The sequence below is a fragment of the Pteronotus mesoamericanus genome, unplaced genomic scaffold, assembly GCF_021234165.1.
Source record: "Pteronotus mesoamericanus isolate MK-2021 breed Mesoamerican mustached bat unplaced genomic scaffold, CSHL_Meso_final scaffold_174, whole genome shotgun sequence".
Classification (NCBI taxonomy): Eukaryota; Metazoa; Chordata; class Mammalia; order Chiroptera; family Mormoopidae; genus Pteronotus; species Pteronotus mesoamericanus.
In genome coordinates, this window is record NW_026555309.1 from 46,833,430 (window position 1) to 46,858,753 (window position 25,324).

The 25,324-nt window shown below is 67.8% G+C and overlaps 2 protein-coding genes across 2 annotated transcripts; one reads left to right on the top strand and one right to left on the bottom strand.

The window, feature by feature from the left end:
- The first annotated feature begins 564 nt into the window (after window positions 1-564).
- Window positions 565-14,319, top strand: ADCK5 (aarF domain containing kinase 5). Its single transcript, XM_054590625.1, has 15 exons — window positions 565-606; window positions 7,475-7,569; window positions 8,195-8,344; window positions 11,834-11,909; window positions 12,047-12,247; window positions 12,324-12,464; window positions 12,569-12,682; window positions 12,777-12,908; window positions 12,982-13,065; window positions 13,185-13,266; window positions 13,356-13,434; window positions 13,512-13,603; window positions 13,666-13,918; window positions 13,989-14,105; window positions 14,183-14,319. Exons 1-15 carry the CDS (start codon window positions 595-597, stop codon window positions 14,286-14,288), a joined length of 1,734 nt encoding a protein of 577 aa, XP_054446600.1. The 5' UTR covers window positions 565-594; the 3' UTR covers window positions 14,289-14,319.
- Window positions 14,320-14,432: 113 nt separating this feature from the next.
- Window positions 14,433-24,976, bottom strand: CPSF1 (cleavage and polyadenylation specific factor 1). Its single transcript, XM_054590590.1, has 37 exons — window positions 24,729-24,976; window positions 22,198-22,225; window positions 21,964-22,106; window positions 21,770-21,850; window positions 21,483-21,634; window positions 21,245-21,391; window positions 21,026-21,165; window positions 20,840-20,950; window positions 20,672-20,765; window positions 20,491-20,578; window positions 20,292-20,414; window positions 20,004-20,055; window positions 19,823-19,917; window positions 19,681-19,755; window positions 19,512-19,592; window positions 19,351-19,440; window positions 19,065-19,175; window positions 18,843-18,984; window positions 18,590-18,768; window positions 18,382-18,518; window positions 18,137-18,311; window positions 17,849-18,055; window positions 17,675-17,764; window positions 17,459-17,602; window positions 17,226-17,378; window positions 16,543-16,659; window positions 16,382-16,472; window positions 16,229-16,313; window positions 16,009-16,150; window positions 15,771-15,923; window positions 15,521-15,697; window positions 15,377-15,443; window positions 15,256-15,303; window positions 15,018-15,173; window positions 14,811-14,940; window positions 14,601-14,739; window positions 14,433-14,526 (listed from the first exon to the last, which is right to left on the bottom strand). Exons 1-37 carry the CDS (start codon window positions 24,870-24,872, stop codon window positions 14,479-14,481), a joined length of 4,335 nt encoding a protein of 1,444 aa, XP_054446565.1. The 5' UTR covers window positions 24,873-24,976; the 3' UTR covers window positions 14,433-14,478.
- Window positions 24,977-25,324: the final 348 nt, after the last annotated feature.

Consider the following 25,324-nt stretch of genomic DNA (forward strand, 5'->3'; position numbering starts at 1 on the left):
GGCATCGCCTGAGCCCGCCCGGGAACAGTCGGATGGACAGGCTCCTCTGGGCTGACAGCGTGGAAGGTGGCGTCCCTGGGGACGGGGACAGGCTGCCAGCAGGCGGCCGCCACGGAGGGGGAAGCTTCCGAAGAACTTGGTGTGATGGTGAGGCGGTAGCGCGTGCGGAGCAGGAGACGCGGGCTCGCGGGCTCCCCGGCTCAAGCGGCAGGGCCAGGCCACGGGAGGCCGGCAGGCCGGCAGGTGTCGCCCACCCGAGGGCTTGGCGGCAGTGATGTCAGCCCCAGGTAGATGGGGCAGTGTCGGGGGCGGACCGGCCTTTGCAGAAGCTGCCTGGTCGGGGCGGGCGAAGCGCTCGAGGGCCGCGAGAACCAGCGGCCGCGGCTCGCGCGCGCGCCCTGGAGCTGGGCCGCGGGGGGGCCGGCAGGGGGCGCTGCACCGCCACGGACGCGGGCGCGCTGGGGGCGGGGCCCCAGGCTGGCCCGCCCCCGCCGCTGCCCGCCGGGCGCGCGTGCGCAATGCACCGCTTCCCGCGCTGAGTGCCGGCAGCGGCGACGCGAGCTGCGGCGAGGTGGCGCGGAGCGGAGGGCGAACATGTGGCGACGGGTGAGTCCCTTACCCCGGTCGCTGTCAGCCGCCCGCCAGGGCCCTAGGGCTCGAAGGCCCAGGTTCCCGCGCATCCCAGTGACGCCTCGTCCGGGCCCCGTCGGGGACGCTGCCCCCAGGCTCCCGCCCCGGACCCTCGGAGCTCCTTAGGGGACCCTACGGCTCCCTGGGACCCCGCCCTTCAGGCTCCCCGCGGAGCCCCAGGCCCTGCGCGCGGACGCCAGTGCCGCTGAGGAGCCCCCGGCAGCCGCCGCCCGCACACCTTGGAGTCTGCGCGGGCGCGGCGGCCAGCGCCCTGGCTCCGGGCCGTGGACAGCCGCGCCCGCCCCGCGTGCCCCCGGGCCCCTCGGGGCGTCGGGCTCGCTGGGACCCAGGCCGGGGGCCTCCTGCCGGCCGCTTCTGCGGCTCGCGGCGGCGCCCTTTCCGTGGCCGCTCGCCCGCCCGGCCCTGGCCGTGCCCTGACCTGCAGGTTCCGACCGGGGCCCGTGACCGCGAGCACCCCTGTCACCCTGCCCTCTCCTAGAATGTGGCCCTTCCTGCCGCGGCCGGGAGCCGCAGGGACGAAGGCGGTCCCCCGGCGTTGACACTTGGGGTTTTCTGGGGAGCCCACACTCTGCCCGCGAGCCTGGCCGTGCAGAGTTAGCCATTCCCAGCACGATGACCTCCGTGGACGCGGAGCTGGCGGCGAGCAGCTCCAGGCCTTGGGGTGCTTGTCGGCCACGGGTCGACGGGCGGGCGGGGGGCGTGGACCTGGCCTGGAGCGGAGCCCTTCACAGTTCATAAAGCTTCTTCACGCATCAGGTCCCCGGGTGCGCCCGACGCGGTGCAGGGGCCCTGCTGGTCCCTAATTCGATCCTGCTCCCTGCCTCCAAGGGCAGCAGGCCCGCCTGGCGGGCCGAGGGGTCGCCCGCGGCCGCGGCCCTTCCTGCGCGGCGCCCCTGGCCCGGTTCCCGGGCTCGTCCCGAGGTCGCGCTTGCGCGCCCCTCCGGCTGATGAGGGGTGGGGACCCTGGGCCCCGCGGTCACATTGCTGGGCCCGCGTCAGCTCGCTGCAGGGCTCTGTCCAGCCTCGGGTGTCTCTGGGCCACCCTGGAAGAAGAGCCGTCTTGGGCCACGCATTAAATACCCAAACACTAACGAAAACTGATGAGCAAAAAAATGTTTTAAGTCAATTAATTAAGTCAACAATTTTGTGTTGGGTGGCATTCATAGCCGTCCCTGGGCCTCATGCGGCGGGTGGGCTGCGCGCTGGACACCCCTGTTGACCGCCTCATCCTGGGACTCGGGCCCTCGCTTGTTGCAGGTGTCCTCACCCTCCTTCTCATAGGCTGTGTCCGATCTAATCTCCGGGCTTTACGGAAACAAAGCACGTGACCACACGGCGGCATGTTCTGCGGTAAAGTGCCCCGTTTAGGAGCTTTGCCCGCTGTCAGTGTTACTTACTGCTCAGCGCTCTTTCTTGCCGTTTTGTAGGTTGTCAGCCAGTGCTGGCGAGCCCTGGGTTTCTGCAGACCTACTGCGTGCACACTAGGGAAGCAGGACAGACCAGGGGACAGGAGGTCCGCGTCCTCCGCTGTACACGGCGGGGGCGGGGGCGAGGGGAACAGGGAAAAGTGTGCGGTTGTCTTGGTGAGGAGGACCCGCCACGTGTGCCGGCACCGGCTCAGGCCCTGGCTGTGGCTCGGGGCACCCGTGATGCGGTGGAAGCCAGTCTGGACTGGCCCTTGGAAAGTTTGCTGCAGGCTCTGCCCGACGTGACCTCTTTGGGCTTCGGGGATGCCTCCCCTGTGATGGGGAGAGTTTGGGGATCACTGGGCGTCCGCAGCTGGCAGGAGGCTGTGGGTGCAGTGGGTGGCATCGTGGGCACAAGGCCCCACCCTCGGAGCCCTGACCAGGCCAGGCTGCGGCAGGGCTGCTCACCTCTCGCTGGCCGTGCCCTCCTTTGGCCTGCGGCTCAGCTGGTGTCCTCGCCTGGGCCACCTGGCTTTTGGCTGCTCTGAACTTATCACCCTTGATCTCAGCGCAGCAAGTGTTGGCGGAGTTTCTGCTTCATCTAGCAAAGCGCGTGCTAGACCCAGAAGTGCCGATGGGGCGGAGGAGCGGGCCCTGCTCAGGCTGCAGGGGACCCAGAGGCTGAGCGGACAGTCTCTCCTGTGTGATAAGGACAGCGGGGGAGGGACGGCCCGGCGGAGGGGGAGTCGAAGGCTTCTCCAGGCAGGACAGCAGCTTGGAGAACAGGCCTGGGCTGACTGGGCTCCCCCGCAGGGACCTGTGTTACGGGGGCCGGACGAGGGGTCCCGGGGAGGGCGGGGCTCCCGGGGAGGGCGGTTCCTGGGGACCGCGGCCCGCGCCTCCTTGGCGCTGTGCCGTCTCGTGCTCAGGGCCCCTGGCGGCCGGCGCTGGGCAGCTGTCAGGAGGCCGGGGGCGCGTGCTTTAGAGTGAGATGATTCGGGTTAGGGTTCTCTCCTGCAGAGGGACGGCATGTTCTACGTTTATTTGGTTACTTTACTTTTAAATTTTATTTATTTTTAGAGAGGGGAAGGGAGGGAGAGAAACATCCATGTGTGGTTGTCTCTCACGCGCCCCCCAACTGGGGACCTGGCCTGCAACCAGGCCTGTGCCCTGACTGGGAATCGAACCTGCAACCCTTTGGTTGCAGGCCGGTGCCCAGTCCACGGAGCCACGCCAGCCAGGGCAGGCAAAGCACTAGAAAAAACCCTATGGAACTTACTGGGGTGGGACTAGGAATGCGCTGTTTTTGCTGCATGTGCTCTGTTGCCATTCGCCCTCTCTGTACCCTCTCTCTCCCCCCTCTCCCCCAAGAAAAGTATGTGTTAACAGCAAAGGGGTTTAAGGTTATTGGTGAGTTGGGTAACTGGACACTTTCTCACCAGCCCTTGCATGGGAAGGACGCAGGGACAATGCCCTCTGCACCGGAGGGTTTCAGGGCCACCAGCCGGGGCCGGGACGGGGGCCGCGCAGGAAGCGCCCTCCTCCGTGAGCGCCTGCCAGGGCGGCCCCTGAGCGAGGTGCTTTATTCCCACCGTCTTGCCTTTCCAGCCTTGCGGGGGGGACACCGCCGCCCCATTCAGAGAGGAAGGGTGGTGCCAGGATGGGCGCCAGCCCAGCACCAGGTCGGGGAGCGAGGTGGCAGACCAGGCCTGTCCCTCCGTCCTGGAGCCTGGAGCTCGTGGCCTCTGCCCCACTCGCGTGACGGTCACCAGCAGGAGGCCCCCGTGAGCCCTGTGCTGTCTCCCTGGGGTCGCCAGGAAGCCCCAGTGGCCGCAGCCGGCTGGTGCCCGGCGGGGGCTGCGCACACATCTTCGGGGACCAGTCCTCACTGGCTGTCCCTCCTGGTGCGTCCAGGCGGAGGGACTGGGAGGCCCCTGCAGGCTTCCCTCAGGGTCCGCCGCCTGAGCCGGGTCAGCCAGAGCGCGTGTGGCCGCTGCTCGGTCTTCGCTGGTGCCTCTGGGGGTCGAGTGGTGCTGGGTTCGGCCGTGGCCTCAGGGCAGCTGTGCCGGGCACTGGGGTGTCGCACCTGCAGCCTCTGAGCCGGGGCCCTTGGCTCTGCTCCTGCCGGCTGCCGGCACGGGGGCTCGGAGCGCCGGCGGGTCTTCGTTCTGAATGTGACATCTCAGGCTGGTCGTCGGTGGGCTCTGGCCATGTCCCTTCTCTGCCCGCCACGGCGAACCTCACGGGACCTGCGGCAGCCCCTTTGGCCTCCTTCCGCTCTGGCCTCTTCCCATTCTGTGCAGAACCCCTCACCAGGCTTTGCGTATCTTGGGAGTCGTCTCTCTTCTGGGCAAAACAAACCCTCTTTCCCTGGGAGAGGCCGTGGGGAGCTGTGTTAACAAACAGTTCAGTTGAGCCGAGCAAGTGTGAGTTGCTGTGTGTCAGGTGGAGTGGAGCAGGGCTGCCGAGGGGCGGAGCGCGCGTTGGGTGCCCGTGGAGGGGGGGCGGGGGCGGCTTGGGGCAACGAGGAGGCAGCCTGGGAGAGACGAGGGGCCGTGCTGGCCCCACGTGAGCTCAGCCTGCGCCCCTGCGGGCCCCGCGCTCCGAGGGCTGTGCACGTCTCAGTTCCCAGGTCCCGCACTTGACTGGTGTGGCGCTACCTGCTTCATAGACGGGCACTGAGGGGCGGAGAGGGAAGTGACTGGCCCACGCCGTAGGGTGGCAAGTGCTGGCGCCTGGATTCGCTCTCAGCCCCCGAGGTCCGGGTCAGGGCCTGCCCCAGCTGCTCAGCTTTTGGGCCGCCCTAGGCCCCGGCCTTCACCCACTCAACGCCAGGCGCGCCGCTTCCCTCCAGCTGTGACAGCAGCGCGGGTCTGCAGACCGCGCCTGATACCCTGGCGCGGAATTGTGCAGGCAGGACCCCTGCCCCGGCTCCGCAGCGCCACCCCCGGCTGGGGCGCTGGGTAGGGTAGCCGATGCCTCGTGCCTTTGATGGTGAGAACATTTAAGTATAGAGACCAGCTGACAGATACCCACCAGCGAGGTCTGATGTCTTGCCCTGGATGTTTCTATTTCTATTTGAAAATGTTTGTTTTATTGTCACTGGACCATTCAATAGTAAGTCACAGATGGTTTAACATACCCTCTCGGCCTTCAGCGCACGTCCCCCGAACAAGGACGTTCCAGGTCTCCGCAGTAACACGGGTGTTGCGGCAGAACGCGTCTCACCGGTATTTTCGTCCTCTTGGTACATATAAAAGTTACGTTTGTGCTGTAGTCGGTTGAGTGTGCAGGAACCGTGTCCTAAAAAGAAGTGCGTACCTGGATCGGAACACACTCGCACGAACACACGCCGAGCACCCCGTGAGCCCGCCGGAAAAACGGCGCCGACAGGCCGGCGGGGCGCGGGGCTGCCCCACACCCCAGTCTGCAAAAACCGCCGTCGCGAGTGAGCGTGGCGCACGTGCTGCTTCCAGGCCGCGGCGTGTTCCTGCTTTGCACTCGGTGTCCGTCTGTCTTGCCTCCTGACCTACAGGTCTGCTTTTTTCCCGTAACCTTTTATTTCACGTCTTCCTGTGAAAAACTGCAAATGTTTACAGAAGCACAGATACTTGATGAATGGCTGTGCCCAGCACGAGGCCCCGACCCCCGGACCCGGCCGGCTTCCCAGGGGCGAGGCTGTGGTGCCGGGCGGGCCCTTGGGTCTGCCCGCCGGGGGTGCGCAGGGTCTCAGGCAGCGGGCGCCGAGCGCGGTGGCTGGCAGCCAAGCTGTTGTCAGTTGCTACTTTCAGGCTGTGGTCTTGTGTTGGTGGTACTCGGGGGCTCCTCACACTTGCCCAGAATCCTCCGGGCTCCCTCTCTCAGCGGCCCCTCTGACTGGACACCTGCCGCCGCCTCCCGAAGGGCCGCCCTTCCCAGTGCATCGTCCCCTCCCTTGGGAGGGCCCCAGGGAGAGGCCGGGCCCTGGGATGCGCCCTTTGCCCTGCCCTTCTCACTGGCCGCCGCCCTTCCTCGCCCCTGGGCACGTTTTCTAGCCACATAGGTCTGTCTCCTTCTCAGAAACTCCCTGTCCTCTCCTGGCTGCAGGCCTTCGCTGACGCCATGTCCGCCGTCTAGAACACTCTCCAGGGTCCACGTGGACGTCCCCTCGCTGCCAGGCCACGGGAGCCCTCCTTCCCTCCCTCGCACCCGGGGCTGCCCCCAAAACCCCGTCTGTGTCTGTCTCTGGTCCTCGGTCGCACGTGGGGTCCGCTGTCAGGCCGGTCTCCGTGGCGGGGGTGGGGTGAGGGGGTGCGAGTGGCGGAAGGTACACAGTCAGGGGCGGGTCACGGGGCCGGGCGACCGGGCTGGGCAGAAGCACGTGCGGGGGCGGGCACAGTGTGGGCGGGCAGGGCGGAGGCCTCCTGGCACGTCTGCCTGTCGCGAGCCCCCATCTGATGCCGATGGGAGGAGGCTGGGACCCCAGCCTGGACCCGCCGCCCTGCAGGCGCGCGCCGGTGCTCCCGCAGCAGACCGCGGTGCGCACGCACAGGTACCTTCTTCCCTGGCCCGTGTGCCGTCGCGGCCTGGCCGCCCCAGCTCTCGCTGTGTGTGGCCTTGCTGGCAGGGCTTTGCCAGCGCCACCTCCTCATGGGACAGCGGGTCATGGGCACTTTCCTCTGGCTTCTGCTTTGTTTTGCTGTCCTTGAAGCCGCCTTCAGGGCTGCACGCAGGAAGCGACTGGGGAGTCAGCTCCTTATCTGGCCCAGAGTTCACAGCGACGGTCTCAGCGTCTGTGTTGTGGGCCATGGGTTATTGTGCACAGTGTTCCCCCCAACCCCCAAAAACAGAATTTGCAGTCTGGAAGTCTGGTTGAGGAACGCGTAAGACCCGCAATGGAAGAGAGGCAGGAGACCACGGCTGCCCGTGAGCAGAGCGCCCCCCGGGAACAGAGCTCCCCTGCGCACCCCGCCAGCTGGCGTCGCCACGCTGCCACTGGGGTCGCGGGAGCTGGCGGCGCTGGTGCCTTCCTCGGCTTTCGGAACAATGACCTGTGCGAGGACTCTTTCCTGCGTCTGGTCTTCGTGATTGTGATGATTGTGTAGCGAAGCAATCTTTCTTATTTATTGATTTGGGAGGGAAGGGAAGAGAGAGACATCAGTTGGTCGTTCCACTGTGGATGTGCGCAGGGGTTGCTTCTTGCACGCGCCCTGACCAGGGATCCCGGGACCTCGGCAAACCGGGGCGACACTCGACCCAGCCGAGCTAGCCCGCCAGGACCTGGCTAGGCACCCTTGACACTTCCTCCCTGGGGCTGTGGCCCCGTGGTCTCGGCAGCAGGGGACACGACCCAGGAGGCTGCAGGGCCCCGACAGTCCCGGGCAGGCCGAGGGCGTGGGGCCGCCTGGCCTGACCCTGCACCGTGGCCCACTTTGCAGTCATGCTGGTGCCACTTCCGCTGCGCGGTGCTGCAGAGCCGGCCGGCCCCTGCCGCCTTCCCCAGGAGAAGCCTCAGGATCCCGCCTGCTTGGGGGTGAGTTCTCTGCAGCCTCTCGATCTCTTGTGGGCGCGAGGGTGGGCCTTCCCTGAACCCTCCTGGCCCACGATGGGCTGTTTGGTGCCTGGTGCAGTGGGCTAACCTGGCTGGGACGGGGGTCCAGGGACAGCACCCTGGCCACGTCATTGCGAGCAGATGATAACCAGAGCTGAGGCTCAGACAGTAGCGGTGGGTTGGGGCCAAAGCGAGAGGCAGGGGCGGGAGGGTGAGAGCTGGAGCCAGTGGGCAGGGCGGGGGCCGTGCCGTGGAGGGGCTGCCGGCGAGACCCAGGCCGGTGGGGCAGCGACGGGGAGAACCGGTGAGCGGCTGCTCGGGCCCCCGCTGTGCCCTTGCCGTTGCCTCTCGCCGTGTGTTAACTGCACGTCTTGCCATCCTGACGCTTGCGGTGACTTGGGCCCTTGGAGAGGGGCACGGCAGGGTGGCTGCAGGTAGGTGGCCCCGGTCCCGTGGGCGGCTTCCCATGTAGCCAAAGAGCTTGGAGCCTGGGGCCCGGGGCGCCTGTGGGGCCCAGGCCAGGCGACTTGGGTGCCGTGCGGAGGGAGCGCTCCACCGACCGCACAGGCGCCCGAGGCTGAGGCGGCCGTGCCCCTGTGTCCCCCAGGTCCTGGAGGCCCCTGCCGCTGTGGAAGAAGGTGCTCTCTGCCACGGCACTGGGGCTGCCCGTGCTCCTTGGCGTCCGCTACTCCGTGGCAGAGCCGCAGGAGAGGAGGAGGATGCGGCTCATGGTGGACGGTGTCGGGCGCTTCGGCAGGTAGGAGCTGGGGCCTGGCACGCGCCGTCCCCTGCGAGGCCTGTCCTCGCTGACGCACCTCGCAGCCCCCCGGATCCGCCTCGACAGGCGCGGGGCCCGGGGGGGCTGGTGCCCCCCACCCCCCGAGGGAGGGCTGCACCTGCGCCGGCCCCTGGTGCCCTGGCGTGTCCTGGCCGGCCGTCTCCGGGCCGGGGTGCGGCTCGTTTCCAGGTGCGGCCCCACGGGCCAGCGCCCCGTGCTTGGCCAGGCGCCGGCGCTCCTGCAGCTGCGAGGCCCTCAGAACCAGCCCTTGGCCCCAAGCAGAACCTCCGTTGGCCCAGACCCCTGCGCGCGAGTGCCAGGGAAAGGCCTCGTGGGAGCCTGCGGCTGGGGGGCCGGCCCCCCGGCTGTGAGCACCTGCTGCTGCTCAGACAGCGGCCAGTTAAGGCCAGGGCCACGGGCATTCAGGCACTGAGCTGGACGCTTCACTGAGATTCACGCTCAAGCCGGAGTTGCCCGATGGCTGCCCGCGGCCTGCCCCTGCTTCCTGGGGGAAGCGAGCCTGTTGCCTCTCTGTCGGGGCTCCGGGCAGTGGTCTCTGTCGTGTGGGCCGCGAGGCTCACGGCAGAGTCAGGGGTCCTGGCCGCCCCTTCTTCCGTGGCCTCTCCTGGGGGGCCGCCCCTCTGCAGTCGGGCTCCGCGCTGCCCCATGGCAGCCAGGGTGCGTCTTGCTGCCTCTGCTCCCGGGAACACGGGTCCCCACTGCCGGGTGTCACAGGCTGAGCTGGGGTGGGAGCCAAGGGCATCCCCCCCCCCCCCGCCCCGCCTTGTCAGTTCTAAGCTGGAACAGTTGCCAGGCAGGCCCGCTGGAGGCGGGATGCAGGGCGGGTCCTGCGTAACAGGCGGTGGGGGCAGGGTGGCCGGGCACATCCGCGCGGAGATGTCAGGGGCGTGGCCTGTTGCGGAACAGCCGAGGTCAGGAGGCGTCCGCTGCCCAATGCACTGGGGTGGGGGTGGGGTTTGCAGCGGGACCTGGTCTCTTTTTATAATCTCTGCGCTTCCCCCCTTATTTGGTCACAATTTCAAATGTCCACTAAGTTGCAAGAATAATACAAAAGAACTCTGTGCTTGAAGCCTTTGCAAGTAAGTTGTCCGCATGCTCCGTTAGCCCTGACAGCGCTGAGTGCACCTAAACAAGGACTTTCCTCTCCGTGACCACAATCCGGGAGCTGGTATCTTATGACCCTCAGACCCGGCCCTGTCGCCGTGCACCCCAGTAGCAGGCCAGCACAGGACCGGTGCCGGGCCCGTGCCCCCGGCCCTGCTGTCGGGAGCAGCGCCCAGGTGTGCGTGGCCCAGGTGGCTGACGCCGAGGCCGGGGCACTGACCCCAGCTGCCGGTGCTGGGGTCCCTGTTGGGAGTCTCGTGGCCACAGCCGTCTGTTTTGACAGTCCCCGGCCTGACCCCCAGAACTCGAGGAAGGGCTGGCTGGAGGTTGGGGTGCTGTTATACGAGAGGTGCAGCGCGACCGTGGGCCTCAGGCTGAACTCAGACGCCAGCTCCCTCCCGCCCCTCCCCCGCCAGCCCCTGGGCCGACACCACTCGGCTCAAAGCCTGAAAACTCAGGTCCCGGGACGGGGCTCCCCGGTCAACGAGCCCCTCTTAGGAGTCACATGGCCACCATGAAGCAGAGACGCTGCCGCAGCTCAAGAAGCTCCGCGGGCCGGGACTGGGGCACAGGCCAGGCGTCTCTGGTGGTTGCTTCTCCAGCACAGAGACCGGGCTGACCCGGAGGCTGTTGATAGGCCTGTGGCGCTCGAGGCGTCAGCACGCGCCGGACGGGCTGCGGGCCGGCTTGTGGGTGCAGCTTCCTTGGACCCACACCGCGCCCGCCTCTGCCGTGGCTGCCGGGGCAGTGAGGGCACCAGCGGCCCGGGAGGCCAGCCCCCGGCTGCCCTCATCGCAGGCAGGCCCGCGGGGTGGGTGTGTCTGGTGCCAGCTCTGGGCTGGGCTGGGGCTGCCACGGGGCAGGAGCGGCAGCGTCCCCATGTGCCGACACCCCTGTGATTGCAACCTGATGGAGCCCGTCCCCCCGCTCCGCCCACTCCCTGCCCGTGTGTTCCTTCCGCGTCCGTGGGTCGGCGTCCGGCTGGAATGGCGTGCCTCCCGCGGTCCCTCCGTTGCCCACCTCGCCTGGACTCACGCTTTACCCCGCGGGCTGCTCTGCCAGGGTTGCTGTCACTCGGTTGCTGAGCGGTTCCCCTTGCTGGCTGGGCAGAACCCCTTCAACTTAACTCCTGGGACCTTTTTTAAAAATCAACCTTTTATTGTAAAACATTTCAAACGTCGGTGGGAATGCGCGTCAGAGAACTGAGATTTTACCATTAACGTCTCCAAATCCTCGGACACGTCTCCGTTTGTGAGCGTTTGCCCCTCCTGCTCTGCAGGGTGGTCCGGGCTCCTCTTGCCCTTTCGCGGCCCGGCGTGGACCGCTGTCCCGGGGGTGGAGAACGGCCGCAGGTCTCGGGGCCGCGTGGAGCCCGTGCGCTGAGCCGCGCCGCAGGCGCCCGGCCTCTGCGTTTGCAGCCGGTCGCCAGCACAGCCGGTTCTGTGTTCGCGCCTCCTCCCCTCCCGCTGGGGGACGCCGGGCTATGCTCGCCCGCAGTTCAGGGGCTCGCTCAGTGGTGGTCCCACCCCCGTGCAGACCTCGCGCTGGTTTCTGGCTGAGCTGTTGAGGGAGGGCCCCACCCCTCTGGCTCTGGGGGCTCCGAGCCCCCTTCTCGCTGGCCTTGCCCGTCGCATCTCCCTTCCTCACAGACCCCGTCTGGCTCCTGTGCCACCCGTGGCGCTGGCGGCCGGGGCAGAACGCGGCTGAGGCAGGAAGCAGAGGCTCCGCTCGGACGGCTGGCCCTGGGTCCCGCCAGGCCTCCTGCCTCGGGAGACAGGCGCCCCACATCCCTCCCGTGGAGGCCTGAGTGCCGGGGGCCTGGGTGTCCGTCCTGGTTCCTTTCCTCTCAGACCCAGGGCTGCCCCCCCGGAGCCTGAGGTGTGGGGAGTGTGTGTGAGGACACCCGCTGGCTCCGGAAGGGACCTGGGCCTCCGGGTTGCGCAGGGCTGTCCCGTCGGCAGCAGCAGTGGGGATGCTCGTCAGGAGTTGACTGCAGGGGGCTCCCGTTCCCGGGCGCCCAGCGCAGAGGCGCCCGCACAGGAGCTCGCGGCGGCAGCCCTCTGAAGAGCCGCCGCCACAGCCGGTCTCGGGTGGACTCCTTCTGTAACGAGGCTCTAACAGGGTGGGAGGGCTGCCTCTGGTGGTCCGGCCCTGGACGCCGGACAGGCGTTCAGGTGCTGCGGGTCATCGTGGGTGCCGGCGGCCTCTTCTGCTGGCCAGGAGCTGAGACTGACACCGTCCAGAGAGCAGGGAGGCCATGCGTCCCCCGCCCCCGCGCACCGAGGGGCTGGCGGGTGGGGCCGGAGGCCAGGAGCCTGGCGCTGAGGGAGCCTGTGCCGGCAGGTCTCTGAGGATCGGCCTGCAGATCTCCATGGACTACTGGTGGTGCACAAACGTCGTCCTGCGAGGCGTGGACGAGGTCTGTCCGAGGGTCCTGGGGGACCGCCGGGCCCCCCGTGCTGTGGGGTGGGCGTGCTGGAGGCGGCAGGTGTCGGGGGGACGGAGGAGGTGGAGGTGCCTGCCCGCCCCCACCCCACTCTCCACGTCTGTGGCCAGAACAGCCCGAGGTACTCGGAGGTGCTGTCCGCGTGCCATCAGCGGGCGGCCGACGCCCTGGTGGCCGGGGCCATCAGCAACGGGGGCCTGTACGTGAAGCTGGGCCAGGGCCTGTGCTCCTTCAACCACCTGCTGCCCCCCGAGTACATCCGGACGCTGCGAGTGCTGGAGGACAGGGCCCTGACACGCGGCTTCCGGGAGGTGAGCTCCGCCCCGGGGCGCAGAGCGGGCGGCGGGCACGGGGCCCGCAGCTCCGAGCACCCCTCCTCCCCGGCAGGTGGAGGAGCTGTTCCTGGAGGACTTCCAGGCCCCGCCCCAGGAGCTCTTCCAGGAGTTTGACTACCAGCCCATGGCCGCGGCCAGCCTGGCCCAGGTGCACCGCGCCCGGCTGCACGATGGCACCGCCGTGGCTGTGAAGGTGCGAGGCGCCCGCCTTGGGGGGCCCACCCTGCGCGGCAGCCGGCCCGGGAGGCAGGAGCGGGCTGGGTGACGGTGGCCGCCTGACCCTCCGCGCCCTTGCAGGTGCAGTACATCGACCTGCGGGACCGCTTCGACGGGGACATCCACACCCTGGAACTCCTGCTCAGGCTCGTGGAGCTCATGCACCCCAGCTTCGGCTTCAGCTGGGTCCTCCAGGTACCGCTGCCCACGGGCAGCCGGGGGGCGGCCCCGACACGTGCCGGGGCTGCGCGGCGCCTGGTCCTGACTCCCGGCTGCCTGTGGCTTCCAGGACCTGAAGGGGACCCTGGCCCAGGAGTTGGACTTCGAGAACGAGGGGCGCAACGCTGAGCGCTGTGCGCGGGACCTGCAGCACTTCCGCTACGTCGTGGTCCCCCGCGTGCACTGGGCCACGTCCAGCAAGGTGGGCGGGGCCCCTGCCGAGGGGGCGCTGGGGGCGCACGGCCCCCCGAGCTCAGTGTCTCGCTCTCCCCCAGCGAGTGCTGACAGCCGAATTCTGTGAGGGCTGCAAGGTCAACGACGTGGAGGCCATCAAGGCCATGGGGCTGGCGGAGCGGGATGTGAGTGCCGCGCGTGCAGGGTGTGGGGCGAGGGAGGGGCACACGTGTGTGTGCACGGGGGGGGGGGGGGGGCGTGGGATGGGAGCCGCGTGTGAGCACATGGCCTGTCCTTGCCCCAGATAGCGGAGAAGCTCATCCACGCTTTTGCCGAGCAGATATTCTACACAGGCTTCATCCACTCCGACCCCCACCCTGGCAACGGTAGGCAGAGCCCCGGGGCCGGGGCCGGGGCCGGGGTGGGGTGGGGCCACGGAGCTGGGGTGGGTGAGCATGAGCTGTCTCGCCCCTAGTTCTGGTACGGAAAGGCCCGGACGGGAAGGCACAGCTGGTGCTGCTGGACCATGGGCTCTATCAGTTCCTAGAGGAGAAGTAAGTGTGGGAGGTAGGGTGGCCGGGCCTGGCCCCTGGCCCAGCCGCCCAGGACTCAGCCTGCTCTGGCCACGCAGGGATCGCGCGGCCCTGTGCCAGCTGTGGCGGGCCATCATCCTGCGGGACGACACCTCGATGAAGACGCACGCGGCCGCGCTGGGGGTGGAAGGTGAGCCTGGGGCGCGTGTGCGTGGGCTGGAGGCCCTGCAGCCCGGCTCAGCCCCGCCCCAGACTACTTCCTGTTCTCGGAGGTGCTCATGCAGAGGCCTGTGCGCCTGCGCCAGCTGTGGCGGTCGCACCTGCTGAGCCGCGAGGAGGCGGCCTACATGCAGGCCATGGCCCGGGAGCACTTCGAGGACATCATGGCCGTGCTCAAGGCCCTGCCGCGGTCCATGCTGCTGGTGCTGCGGAACATCAACACCGTGCGCGCCATCAACAGCGCCCTGGGCGCCCCCGTTGACCGCTACTTCCTCATGGCCAAGAGGTGGGCGCTGGCGGGGAGCCCGGGTGGGGGCCGGGGTGGGATGGGTCTGGGCTGACGCCGTCTCCCACAGCGCGGTCCGGGGCTGGAGCCGCCTGGTGGGCGCAGCACACCCGGGTGCCTACGGCGCCAGCGTCGCGCGCCACGTCAGGGTTGCCTGGGAGACGTTCAAGTTTGAAGTGGCCCTGAGGTGAGTGAACAGTGGGAGCCCAGCGGGCGTGCGGGGGGCTGGCGCCTGCTCCCCGCTGACCTCGCTCTCTCACCCAGGCTGGAGACCCTGTCCATGCGGCTGACCGCCCTCCTGGTCCGAGCGCTGGTGCACCTGGGCCTCATGCCCCGGACCGAGGGGCTGTACGAGTACCTGGAGACCTAGGGCCCGGGGCCGGCCAGGACTGCGTGTGGGGACGGCCACAACCAGAGGCGCTGGGGGCGGGGCAGGGCGGCGGCGCTGACCACTGGTGGGGTCAGGGAGCCCTGCAATGACCACACACGCTTCTTAAACCAAACAAATCATCTGTGTTTTGTACAAAAAAAGGGGTGGGGCTGTGGCCGTATCCGAGGGTCTAGAAGTGGGCAGTGACACGGTCTGTCTCCAGCAGGTCGTCCAGGATCTGTGGGGAGCAGAGCAGGTGAGGGGGCGGGGCTGGAGCAGGGCAGGGGGCGGCGGGGCGGGCGGGCCACTCACGATGTCTGGCGTGGTGCCGATCTTCTTGGCCAGCTCGCTGCGCTCCATGGTGCTCAGGTACAGGTAGCGGTTGAGCAGTTCTCCGTCCAGGATGTTCCGCACAGCATTCTGCAGGGTCCGCCGGTCCACGTGCAGCATCCTAGGGAGGCGTTAGGTGGCGGGGAGCTGGGTGGGCCTAGCAGGAGGCAGCGGGGCGGGGGCAGTGCTCACCGGAAGGCGCGGGGGTTGAGGCCGGCGTGGTGGGGCAGCATGGTGGTCAGTGCGTTCTGCAGCATCAGCAGCCGCCGGTAGGTCTTCTCCTGCATGGGCAGCAGGAGCCCGATGCCGCCGTCCAGTGTGGCTGCGGGGACACGGCATGAGCCCAGCGGCCCCAGCACCGCCCGCCCGCCACGCACGCCCTCCCTGGCAGGCACACACCAAACCACGTGATGTGCTTGTTCTCCCACACGACTGACTTCTTGCTGGGCCCCTCGGCGGCGCCCCGGCACGGGGTCCTCCAGAAGGTGTTCACGTGGGCGCCCACATGGAAGTCGGCGCGGCGCAGCAGGCGCATGCCGCCGAAGCTCTCCTTGGCTGGGGGGCAGGGGACACGGGGGCCTCGGGTCAGGGCTGGCCGGCCCCGCCCGGCCCCCGCCCGGGGTCAGGGGGCACTCACCCTCCGGCAGGTACATGTACACCATCAGGTTGCGGTCACGGTCAGACACTGCGAACACAGCCCAGGGTCAGTCCTGCCTGCCCCACAGCCTGGGGGCCCTCCGCCCAGGCCCTGCACTCACCCAGGAAGCCCAGCTGGGCGTTGTCCACCATGAAGTCCACGCTGTACACTTCCAGGGGCTTGGCGTCCTGGGAGCGGGGAAGGAGGTGTCAGGGTGGGCACAGGGCCAGGGACCCCCCGCAGCGGGAGCCAGCCCCGCAGGTACCCTGGACACAAGGCTCAGGGTCTTGCTGTCCTCCTGGTAGCGCAGCAGTGAGATGCTCTTCATGACGTCCGCAGCCAGGATGAAGTTCTTCACGCTGATCATCTGGTGGATGTACAGCTGGGTGTCGATGAAGGCCATACCTGTCAGCTCGCTGGCACGCAGGCTCCACAGGAAGATCTGCGGAGGGGAGAGGTGGCAGCCGGCGCCTGTGGCTGGGCGGGGCGATAGGCCGGGCGGGGCAGAGACTCACCTTCTGGCCGATGGCGGACACCAGGTGGCCGTTGCAGTGGCACAAGGCGGTCACAGGCCCCTTCTGCTCCTTCTCGTACAGGACCTTGAACTTGTTCTTGGTCAGGGGCTGGCCAGGCTCAGGCACCACCTCGATCACATCCATGATCAGGATCTGGGGGCGGGGGGTGGGCAGCTGGTGACCTGAGGGGACCACAGAGGGGCTGCGGCGTGCCTGCTGCCGCCCGCCAGCCACTTACCCGCCCACGGCAGGTGACCTCCTCCCCCTGCATGAGGCAGGTCCCGGCGGCCACGTAGCCCTTGAGGCCTGACACGGTCTCCTCGCTGCGCAGCGACACCGTCTTCATGCAGGTCACGTGCTCCCACTCCTCCAGCTCGATCCTGCAGGCGGTGGGGTCAGGACGCAGCCCCTGGCCGCCCGTGCCCCCGGCCCCCGCCCCCGCGCCAGCCCAGCCTTGCCTGGCGTTGGGAATGGCCTCCCAGCTGACCGGGGAGATGAGCTGGATGGAGAAGGCCTCCTGCTGGGGGTGGATGTACCGGTCGTCTGCAGAGACAGGGTGCAGGTCAGGGAAGGGCGGCCCCCAAGGCGGGCCCCGCGCGGGCGCCCCCTACCTCTCTCGATGGTCTCAAACTCTTTCTCCTCGCCCGTCATGCGCGGGATGCGGGTGCAGGGCGTGTTGGTGCTGGTGGCCACGGCATAGACCTGGGGGGACGGAGGGCGTCAACACCAGAGACCAGGCCCGGGGGGCCCTGGCCTTGCAGGGGGCTCAGACCTTGGACTCCACGTGGTAGGCCACGTAGTGGGCCGTGCAGCGCAGCGGGATCTTCCTGACAGGCCACGGGGCGTCGTAGGACAGGTAGGCAGGCAGGACGCTGATCCTCAGCTCGCCCTGGGGGGGGGGGGCCAGTGAGACCAGGTGCCCGCTGAGAGCACAGGCGACCCCGGCCCACAGGGTCACTGGGGCCGGCCCTCGGTGGAGTTGGAGCTGCCTGTGCCCCCACCCCCGACCCAGGCTCGCCCAGGGCGGGGTGTCGGCCACGGCTGCGGTTGAGGCCCGGGAGGCCGAGGGCGGCCACGCTTGGTCTGCGGACGGCGAGGGGGCCCCGGCCCGCCCCCCCCGCCTGCCCCAGTTCTGGGGGCGCCGGCACCAGGAACACCGAGCTCCCGGAGTGGTCCTGGGGGCACTGCTAGACTCTGGATGACACAGATGAGGAAAGTGGGGCACAGAGAAGGCAAGCACCTCTGCCAGGGAGTCCCGCGTCCCCACAGGCAGAGCCGGGGGCCCGGCTCCCAGAGCAGGGACAGGGACCACGTCCCGGCGGCCCAGGCAGGTGCCGCGAACCCCGCCCCCCCGTCCTCCGCCCCTTCCCGGCGCTCAGCCCCACATCTCGCCTTGGCCCCACGGCCTCTGGACCCCCCTCCCCTGGTCTCCAGGGGCCTCGCTTCAGGGCCCACCTGTCTGTTGAAGTACAGGAAGCCGCGGGGGCAGTTGACGTTGTGGAACGGGGCAAAAGAGTCGATGGGGCCGTCGATGCCCATGGGGTGCAGCCGCAGGGCCCCCCGGCCGGTCACCAGAAGCCAGTGGGGCGAGGGGCCGCAGATGAACACCTGGGGGCAGCACCGTGAGGAGGCGGCTGGGGTGAGGTCCCCGCCGCTCCAGCCCGGCTCCCGCAAAGCCGCCTGCTCACCCCCGAGTAGCCGTAAATGTCCTCGAAGTAGCGGAACCGCGCGACTCGCCCTCGGGCCCCGGCCCCCTCCTCCGCGCTGCCGCCATCCGCCTTCTTCTTGGACGGCTTTGGCTTCTTCTCTCGGAAGTTGATGTTATGGGGAACCTAGGGTGGGGGTTGCTATGAGCACCGGGTCCCCGCCCCTGCAGCCCCGCACCCCCACGGTCGCCACCGCACCTTCTTGAAGCGAACTTTAAGGTTTCCCTGGCCGAGCTGCGAGTCGTGGGCGAAGGCCTCGTAGATGAGCAGCTCTTGGTCCACGTGTACCTGGGGACAGCGTCGCGTCACCAGGGGGCCGGGACGCGCGGGCGCCGGGGGCAGGGAGGGCAGACGCCTGCGGCCTGGGCTCACCAGCAGGTAGGGCCTGCTCTGGCGGCTCCCCAGCGCCACCAGCAGCACTTCCTTGACGAGCGGCAGCTCCCCCTGGCGTGTGGCCTCCTCCTTGCGGGCCTCGCCCTGCGTGGTCGGCTGGCCGAAGGAGCTGTCCACCAGGACCCGCTGCCCCACCGGGAAGTTCTTCACCAGGAACACCAGCCGCCAGTCGGGGAGCTGGTAGATCTGTGGGGGGGAGCGCAGGTTGGCGAAGGCGGGGCGCGGGGCGCGGAGCGGGCTGTTGTGCAGGTGCCGCGCGCCACCCACCTCCATGGTTCCGTTCTCCCGCACCAGCAGGCACCAGTGGGTGGGCTCGGCCCGGAAGGGGGCAGGGTCCCGGTCGGCCGGGGGCTGGCTGCTCCTGCGGGCCTCCTCCTTGCTGGGGCTGAAGAGGGAGCCCGAGTCGCCGTACAGCATCTCCTCCTCGTCGTCCACTGTGGGGCTGGGGAGGGCACGTGTCACGGGCAGCGCGCCCCCGGGGCCCCGCCCCCGCACCCTGGCGCCCGGCGCACCTGGTCTCCGCGCCCTGGCCCTCGGCCTCGGAGCCGCTGCGGCCCCCGAGCTCGTCACGGGCCCCGCCCAGGCGGCTCTCGGTGGTGAACATGCCGCTGACATCCCGGTACACACACATGGCGATCACCTTGGATTGCTGTGGGGGACAGGTGGGCTCAGGGCTGGGGGCGGGGCGGGGCGGCGGCGGGGCCGGGGGAGGGGACCTACGTGGTGCAGCGGGGGCTTGTGCAGCGCCAGCCGGTGGTGGCGGCCCCCGTAGGAGTCGCTCTTGAGCAGGAACATGGTGACGTGGCCCTCGGCGCTCATGATGACCACGCAGGGGTCGGCCACAGCGCACTGCACGATGGGGGACCCCAGGTCCACGGGGATGAAGTGCAGCTGGTTCACTGCGGGCACAGGGCGGTCAGTGCGCCCCCACCCCCGGCCCCCGCCCGCCGGCTCGCCCGCCTGCCCTGCCCACCTCCTTCCAGCAGGCGGATGCCCAGTGGTGACACTTGAACGATGTAGCGATTGTCCCCAATGTTGCCAGCAAAGACCGTGGGGCCTTGTGTGGCAAAGCCACTGGTGTCCAGCTCCATGATCTCCTGCCCGGTCTGCAGGATCTGTGGGAGGCAGGGGTGAGGCGCACCCCGGCCGCCGGGCCCCCCCCCCCCGGCAGCCCCGCTGCCCACGGGCCCCGCACCATGGTGGAGTCCTCCCGGCTCAGAATCAGGAACCCGTGTCTCCGCCCGTCGTCCTCTGCTTCGGGGGCGCCGGGCTCCTGCTCTGCACCCTCGCCCTTGGGGGTCTCCTCCTGTGATGAGGGGCAGAAAGAACACCAGTCCCCCGGACCAGCCAGGGGTGCTTGGGGGGCGGGTGACCCCGCAGGCAAGCCCGAGCAAGCTCTCCCGGTGGCCGCCCCCAGGCCTCGTGCGAACAGAGCCCGGTCACCGTCCCCGGGGCCCTCGTGCAGCGCGGGTGGCCCGTACCTGCTCCCTGCGCAGGGGGGCGACCACCGTCCACATGTCATAGCAGCCCGGAAGTTCAAAGGTCGTCACCACCTGGGGCCGGATGCTCTTCTGGAAGGACATGGGGGTGGGTCTCTCACCCAGGTCCCCTGGGGGCACCTCCCCCGCCACCGCCCACCTACCTGCAGCACCGAGAGGGCCCCGTTCTTGCCGTAGCCAGAGCACATCACAATCTCCAGGTCCGGCTCAGGGCTGTTCTGAAACTGCGGGGGGGGGGGGGGCCCGAGGTGAAGACAGGCCCTACACACACTGCCCCGTCCCCCGCCCGTCCCCCCCGCCCACAGCGGGCACCTCTTCAGACAGGAAGGCGGGCTCGCCCATGGCGGCGTTGGCACAGGGCCCGATGTTGAGGATGCTGTCGCACACCTGGGGGCACAGCAGCGGTGAGGGGGGTGGGCCGGCCCGGGTGGGGCCCCTCTGGGCACAACCTCACCTCAAAGGAGTAAGTAGCCAGCTGCGTGCCTGACTGGGCCTCGCTGCCGTACACCTCGATCTCGTCCACCTCGTCCTGCGGCACCGACTGGCCCCCTGAAGCACAAGGGAGCCCGCCTGAGCCGCCCAGGGCCCCTGGCCTTGCACCCTTAGCCCCGCCCCTGCCGGCCCCTGGCCCTCACCTGACCAGCCCACTGTGGAGTCCACGCGCTTCTTCTTGGACGAAGGCTCGTCCTGTGAGGCAGGAGGACAGTGAGCGGCGCCGAGGACCCCCCACCCCCGTGCAGTCTCCCCACGGAGGCTGGACACGCGCAGCCCAGGGCGGCTGTGAGCGCGCCCGACCCAACATCGTAAATTTACTTAAAACGCTAGGAAGTTTTTTTGTGATTGTGTGTCGCCATGCATTCAACGCGCGGCCCAGAGACGCCCAAGTGTCGGACACCCCGCCACGGACAGCCCTGGGCGCCCACCTTGTCAGCAGCCTCACGGGCGGTGCTGGCTGGGGCCTCCTGCAGCTTCTCCGTGTACTTGAGAAGGAGGGAGTTGCCCAGGCGAGAGCCCAGGAACAGGTACCCAGGCTCCATGGTGACCATCTGAGGGAGGGGCGGGTGGTGAGGGTGCCGGCCCGGCCCCGCCCCGGCCCCAGGCCCACCCCCGGCCCCCACTCACGCTGCTGGTGAGCACACTGGCGGCAGCCTTGTCGAAGTGGAAGGCGCGGACGCTGCGCATGCCGTCGGTGATGAGGGTCAGCACGTAGCTGCGGGCGGGGGGACACTGAGCTGGGGGCAGGGCTCCGGGGGCTGGGGGCCGGCCCCCCAAGGGGCACAGGGCGCGCCGCGGGGAGACTCACATCTCTCCGCCCTTGAGGGAGATGACCATCTTATCGTAGGAGATGAAGGCCGCCTGGGCGCAGTCGAGGGTGATCCTCACGCCCTCCTGGGTGCCTGTTCAGCGGGGACATTAGGCGGGCCCGCAGCCCCGCCCCACCCCCGCCGGGCGGCGCCCCGCCCACACTCACGCAGCGGGAAGGCAGTGGTGCCCAAGGTGAGGCTGTTGAGGGCCACGCCGTACGGGGGGACACTCTGGTTGAGGTACAGCAGCGAGTTGACGGCAAAGATCACCACCCCACCTGCAGGAGGTCAGGTCGGTGGGCCGCGCTCGGGCGCTCTGTCCCCCGCCCCCCCCGCCCCCCCGCCCCCCTCACCTATGGGCTTGGGCACGGCGAGGGCCTGGGTGCAGTCGAAGGGCAGGCTGGTGAGCGACCAGATGACGGGGTGGACCTTCTGCGTGATGTTCAGGGAGATGGCCACGATGGAGCACGTGTCCTGCCGCACAGCCACCCGCCTGGGGCCGCAGCGAGGGCGTCAGCGAGGGTCCCCGCCCCTGCGCCTCCCCCAAGGAGCCGCCCGCAGAGGGGCCTCACCCAGGCCAGGTCTGGTTGGGCTCAAACAGGATGAGCAGGGTGGGCTCGTAGTAGCCGTGCAGGAACTGCAGGTCGACGATGTTGAGCAGCTTCTCGTCCAGAGCCCGCACGTCGATGATGTAGCTGGGCAGGAAGCTGGACCTCTGCCTGGGGGGCCGGGCGTTCAGCGGGCGGAAGGCGGAAGGCGGAAGGCAGAGGGCAGCCCAGGCGCAGGCGCCTCTCCCCGCCCCGCACTCACCCCTCGCCCATGAGCCCCTCGTGTTCCTCGGCCAGGCTCTCCCTGCGGAAGGGCAGGACCACCAGCCGGGTGCCGTAGATGAGCATGGCAGCGCAGCGCCCGTCGGGGTCCACACGCACCCGCGGCGTGTGCACGTTCTGCACGAAGCCGTCCTGGGGGCAAAGGGCCAACAGGGTGACTGTGCGGCAGGCGGGCGACCCCGAGGGTAGCGGGGCCGGGGGGGGGCGCGGGCTGGGGCAGGAGGGGGAGAGGAGAGCAGGCAGGGCAGGGGCGCAGCCGGACCCTACCCGAAGCTCCGGCTCCTCGAAGTAGTGCAGCGACAGGGTCTTCAGGTCATGGGTGCCTGGGTCGTACTCTACCACCGAAAGCTGGGGACAGCAGGTCAGACCCGTGGCCTGCCCACCGCAGCCCTGCCCAGCTGGCCGCCCACTGCCCGCCGCCCGCCGCCGGGCCCCGGACCCCCGCCAAGCCCACCGCCCACCTTGGCATCCTTGAAGCTCAGCAGCAGGGCGTCCCGCTTGGCGCCTGCCAGCTGCACGCTGGCCATGGACATGACGTTGCCGAAGAAGGAGAAGGAAGCCACCAGCTCCAGCTTTTCCCGGTGCTCCCTGTGGGCCTTCCCCTCTGGGGCAGGAGGCGGGCACAGGTCGGGATCTCCTGCCCCCGCTGCCCGCCCCACCCCGCACACAGCCAGGGCGGCCTCTCGTGCTCTCACCTGTGCTCCTGTCGTTCTTGGTCGGTGCCTGGGGGGGGCAGGGGAGAGACACGCTGCGGCCACGGATGGCTCCCTCGTGGAGGGACAAGGGGAAAAACGGCCCAGGGCTGGCCCTGCCCCCAGCCGCCCCAACCAAACTCTCAGGGGAGCCCTGTGTCTCTTCTGGAGAGGCCACGTGCACCCCTGCCACGTGCTCAAAGTCGCACTCAACCCGGGGCCCCGACCTGGCCGCGGGTTTCTCCTGGGGAGCCCGCCCGGCCCAAGCTGGGCGCACGCAGCGGCGGAGGCTGGGCAGCGCCCTGTGCACCCGAAGCTGCCTGGCTCCACCCCCACAGACGTGACACACGGGACCACAGAACAAAGGCCACGGGCACGCACCGGGCCGGGGCAAGACCAGCGCTCCCTCATTTGGGGCGAGAGCACCAGTTTTGTGCCATAAACCGAGAAGGCCTGTGGTCATCTAACGTAGCTAGTAAGAAAAATGACACAAAACACAACTAAGAGCCAACAGAGAAGATAAAATAAAATGAAAACCCCTGATTAATCCAGAACAAAGCTGCGAAGAAGAAACCAGGAAGAAATAAAGGAACAAGCAGAGAGACAGAGTAAGACCGTCACTCAGACTGGATTACACAAGAGTCACGTCCTGTGTAGACAGACATTCCAGTGAGAAGACCGAAGCCACCAGAATAACGAACAACCAACTCAGATTTTAAAAAGACATCCCGTACAATGACTTAAAATAAAGAAAGCCGGGGCAGCCACGTTACTACTGGGCAAAATGGATCTTGAGACAAGAAGCGCTAGCAATGAAAAGCGACATTCCACGACGAAAAGGTCAGTTCAAAACTAAAACACATTTTGAAAACAGTAAACCAGTATTCTATGTTTGTCTTAAATGTACCTAATAACGCGGCTTTGAAATGAAGACACACACACACAATCCTTGAAAATCCAGCCAGGCACGTGGCCCACCTTGTTTGTGTTTAAAAGGACCTTGCATGTACTTAATTTTTGGCTCTTTCATGTAAACTTGAGAATCGGATTACTAATCTAGTGAAGAACCTTACTGCGACTTTGAGACAAAGAACAGCAAATTTATGATTTAATCTGGGAACAGCTGAAACCTCTGTGATGAGACTTCCCATTTGCAACCATGATGTATTTTCTGTTTACTTGGGACTTTTACTAATTTCAGTTCAGTGCTATATGGGCTTCTGTCCCTTAGGGGCCTTTCGTGTGGCTGGTTGTCACACTACACCTGCCCCTGGCAACGCCCCCACCCCCGCCCCGCACGGCTGCTCCGTCCTCTGTCCCACCTCCGAGCAGAGGCCAGGCGACCCACGGGCCAGCCTGCGCCCCATCCAGACTCCTGGCCCGCAGACGTGCACGACCACGGCAACAGAGGTGGTCTGAAGCCTCAGGACAGGCTGTCCCGATCCACGGCTGACTGGTCCCAAACCCTCTCGCCCACTCAAAGCCCCTGTCCAGCTCCCGCTCTGCCTCTCTTCGGGCCCCCACACCTCACTCTCTGGTGTGAGAGGTGGCAAACTTCCTTGGAAAGGACCAGAGAGCAAATACCTGACTTAGCTTTGCAATCACATCTAGTCTGTTGAGGATTCTCCTTTGGAACTTTTCACAATTCTTTAAGGACGTAAAAAGCTCCCTTAGGGCGTGGTGGGCTGTGGCCCCCAAACCCGGCACCCACGGCTCGCTCCCTCCATGCACAAGCCTGCTGCTGTCTGCTCACTTTTGAAAAGAACCTTGTCCTGCCAGTTCCTGCTCCATCCCTTCCTTCCCTGTGCACAAATCCCCTTCCGAGGGCTGCCCGAGCGCCCTGGACCAACTCTTCCCTCCGCTCTCCATCCCAGTCCAGCTTTGCACGCCCTCCCCGCCCTCACCGGTCTGGGCTTCCGCACGGGCGTTCCTATTGCCTGGGGCATCCTCCACCGCCCCCCCTGAGCCTGGCTACGCCTTGCTCCTCCCTTCAAGAACATATAAGCTGCCGCCTCCTGCAAGAAGCCTTCCTGGACCAGCGCTCAACCTCCAGCAACAAAAGCACCCTTCGATTTCCTCTATTGATGAGCTCATTGCACTTCACTAAAATTGCGCCCAACAGGCTGTCATCCTAACTCCAGCCCGTTCCCTTTGCCACAATGTTCTCTCCCGACAATTTCCTGGCACTGCCTCCTTCATGACCTGTTTCCTCCGTGGCACTTGCTGAAATCTACAAGTGTGCTGAAAGGTGTGTCCTTATGTAAAGGAAGTCCCCCCAGCCCGTTTTTTTCCGATTTTGTTCACCACGGTATCCCTACTATCTAGCCCACAGCAGGTATTCCTACGTTTAATTTGCTAGGAAAACAAAAGAGCAAATAGGATGCACGAGGGCAGGGCGCATGCCCACAGCTGCAGAGAGGCGCCGGGGCGCCGGGGGCACGTCCCGCTCGCGCGCCGCAGACCGGCCGGCTTCCGGCTCTGCACCTGGGCACCCGCCTCCGCGAGCGGCGGCAGACGGCGCGGCGCAGGCCTACCTCGGCGTCGCGGTTCAGGCGGTACACGTAGAGCTGCGAGGTCCCGGCCACCACGAGGTTGCGCTCGCTGTTGTTGAAGAAGTTGCAGTACATGGAGAACTCGAGCCCGGTGGGCGGGTGCGCCTGCTTGTACACGGCGTACATGGCGCCGAGCCCGGGCTGCGCGGAACCGAAGGCGACAGACTGTGCGGGTCGCCGGCGACCGCCGCCCGCCTGGCCGTTGGAGCCGGCTCGCGGGGGACAGGGACGGCAGTGAACGCGGTCCGGCCGGGCCCGGAAACTGAGCGTGGAGGTTCCGGGTTCGTGAGCCTGCGCAGTGGCGCCTCGGTGGAGCGGCCGCGAGGGCGACAGTGGCCCCTGGTGGCCGCGAGCAGCCGGAAAGCCTCGCGGCTCCGCGTCTAGAGCTCCGAGTTCCCGAGCTCGCCCGCATTCCCGGATCCCGCTGAGGGGGAGCGCGGCCGCAGGGTGGAAGCGCGGCGGGGCCGCGACGGCTCGGGGCCGGCTGGGTCCCCTGCCTGACGCAGGATGGGGTCAGCGCGCAGCCGCTCCCCGCAGGCAGAGGCGCGTGCGGTACGAGATGTCGTGCCAGAAGCTGG

Bases quoted from the DNA above. Each gene is read 5' to 3' on its own strand.
- ADCK5 (XM_054590625.1), top strand. The intron at 11,910-12,046 runs GTCTGTCCGAGG...GTCTGTGGCCAG, and splicing joins TCCTGCGAGGCGTGGACGAG to AACAGCCCGAGGTACTCGGA. The intron at 13,267-13,355 runs GTAGGCAGAGCC...TCTCGCCCCTAG, and splicing joins CGACCCCCACCCTGGCAACG to TTCTGGTACGGAAAGGCCCG.
- CPSF1 (XM_054590590.1), bottom strand. From the start codon at position 24,872: ATGTACGCCGTGTACAAGCAGGCGCACCCGCCCACCGGGCTCGAGTTC. The intron at 17,379-17,458 runs GTGAGCAGGCGG...TGCTGCCCCCAG, and splicing joins ACATTTACGGCTACTCGGGG to GTGTTCATCTGCGGCCCCTC. The intron at 15,304-15,376 runs GTGAGTGCAGGG...CTGTGTTCGCAG, and splicing joins CGCCCAGCTGGGCTTCCTGG to TGTCTGACCGTGACCGCAAC.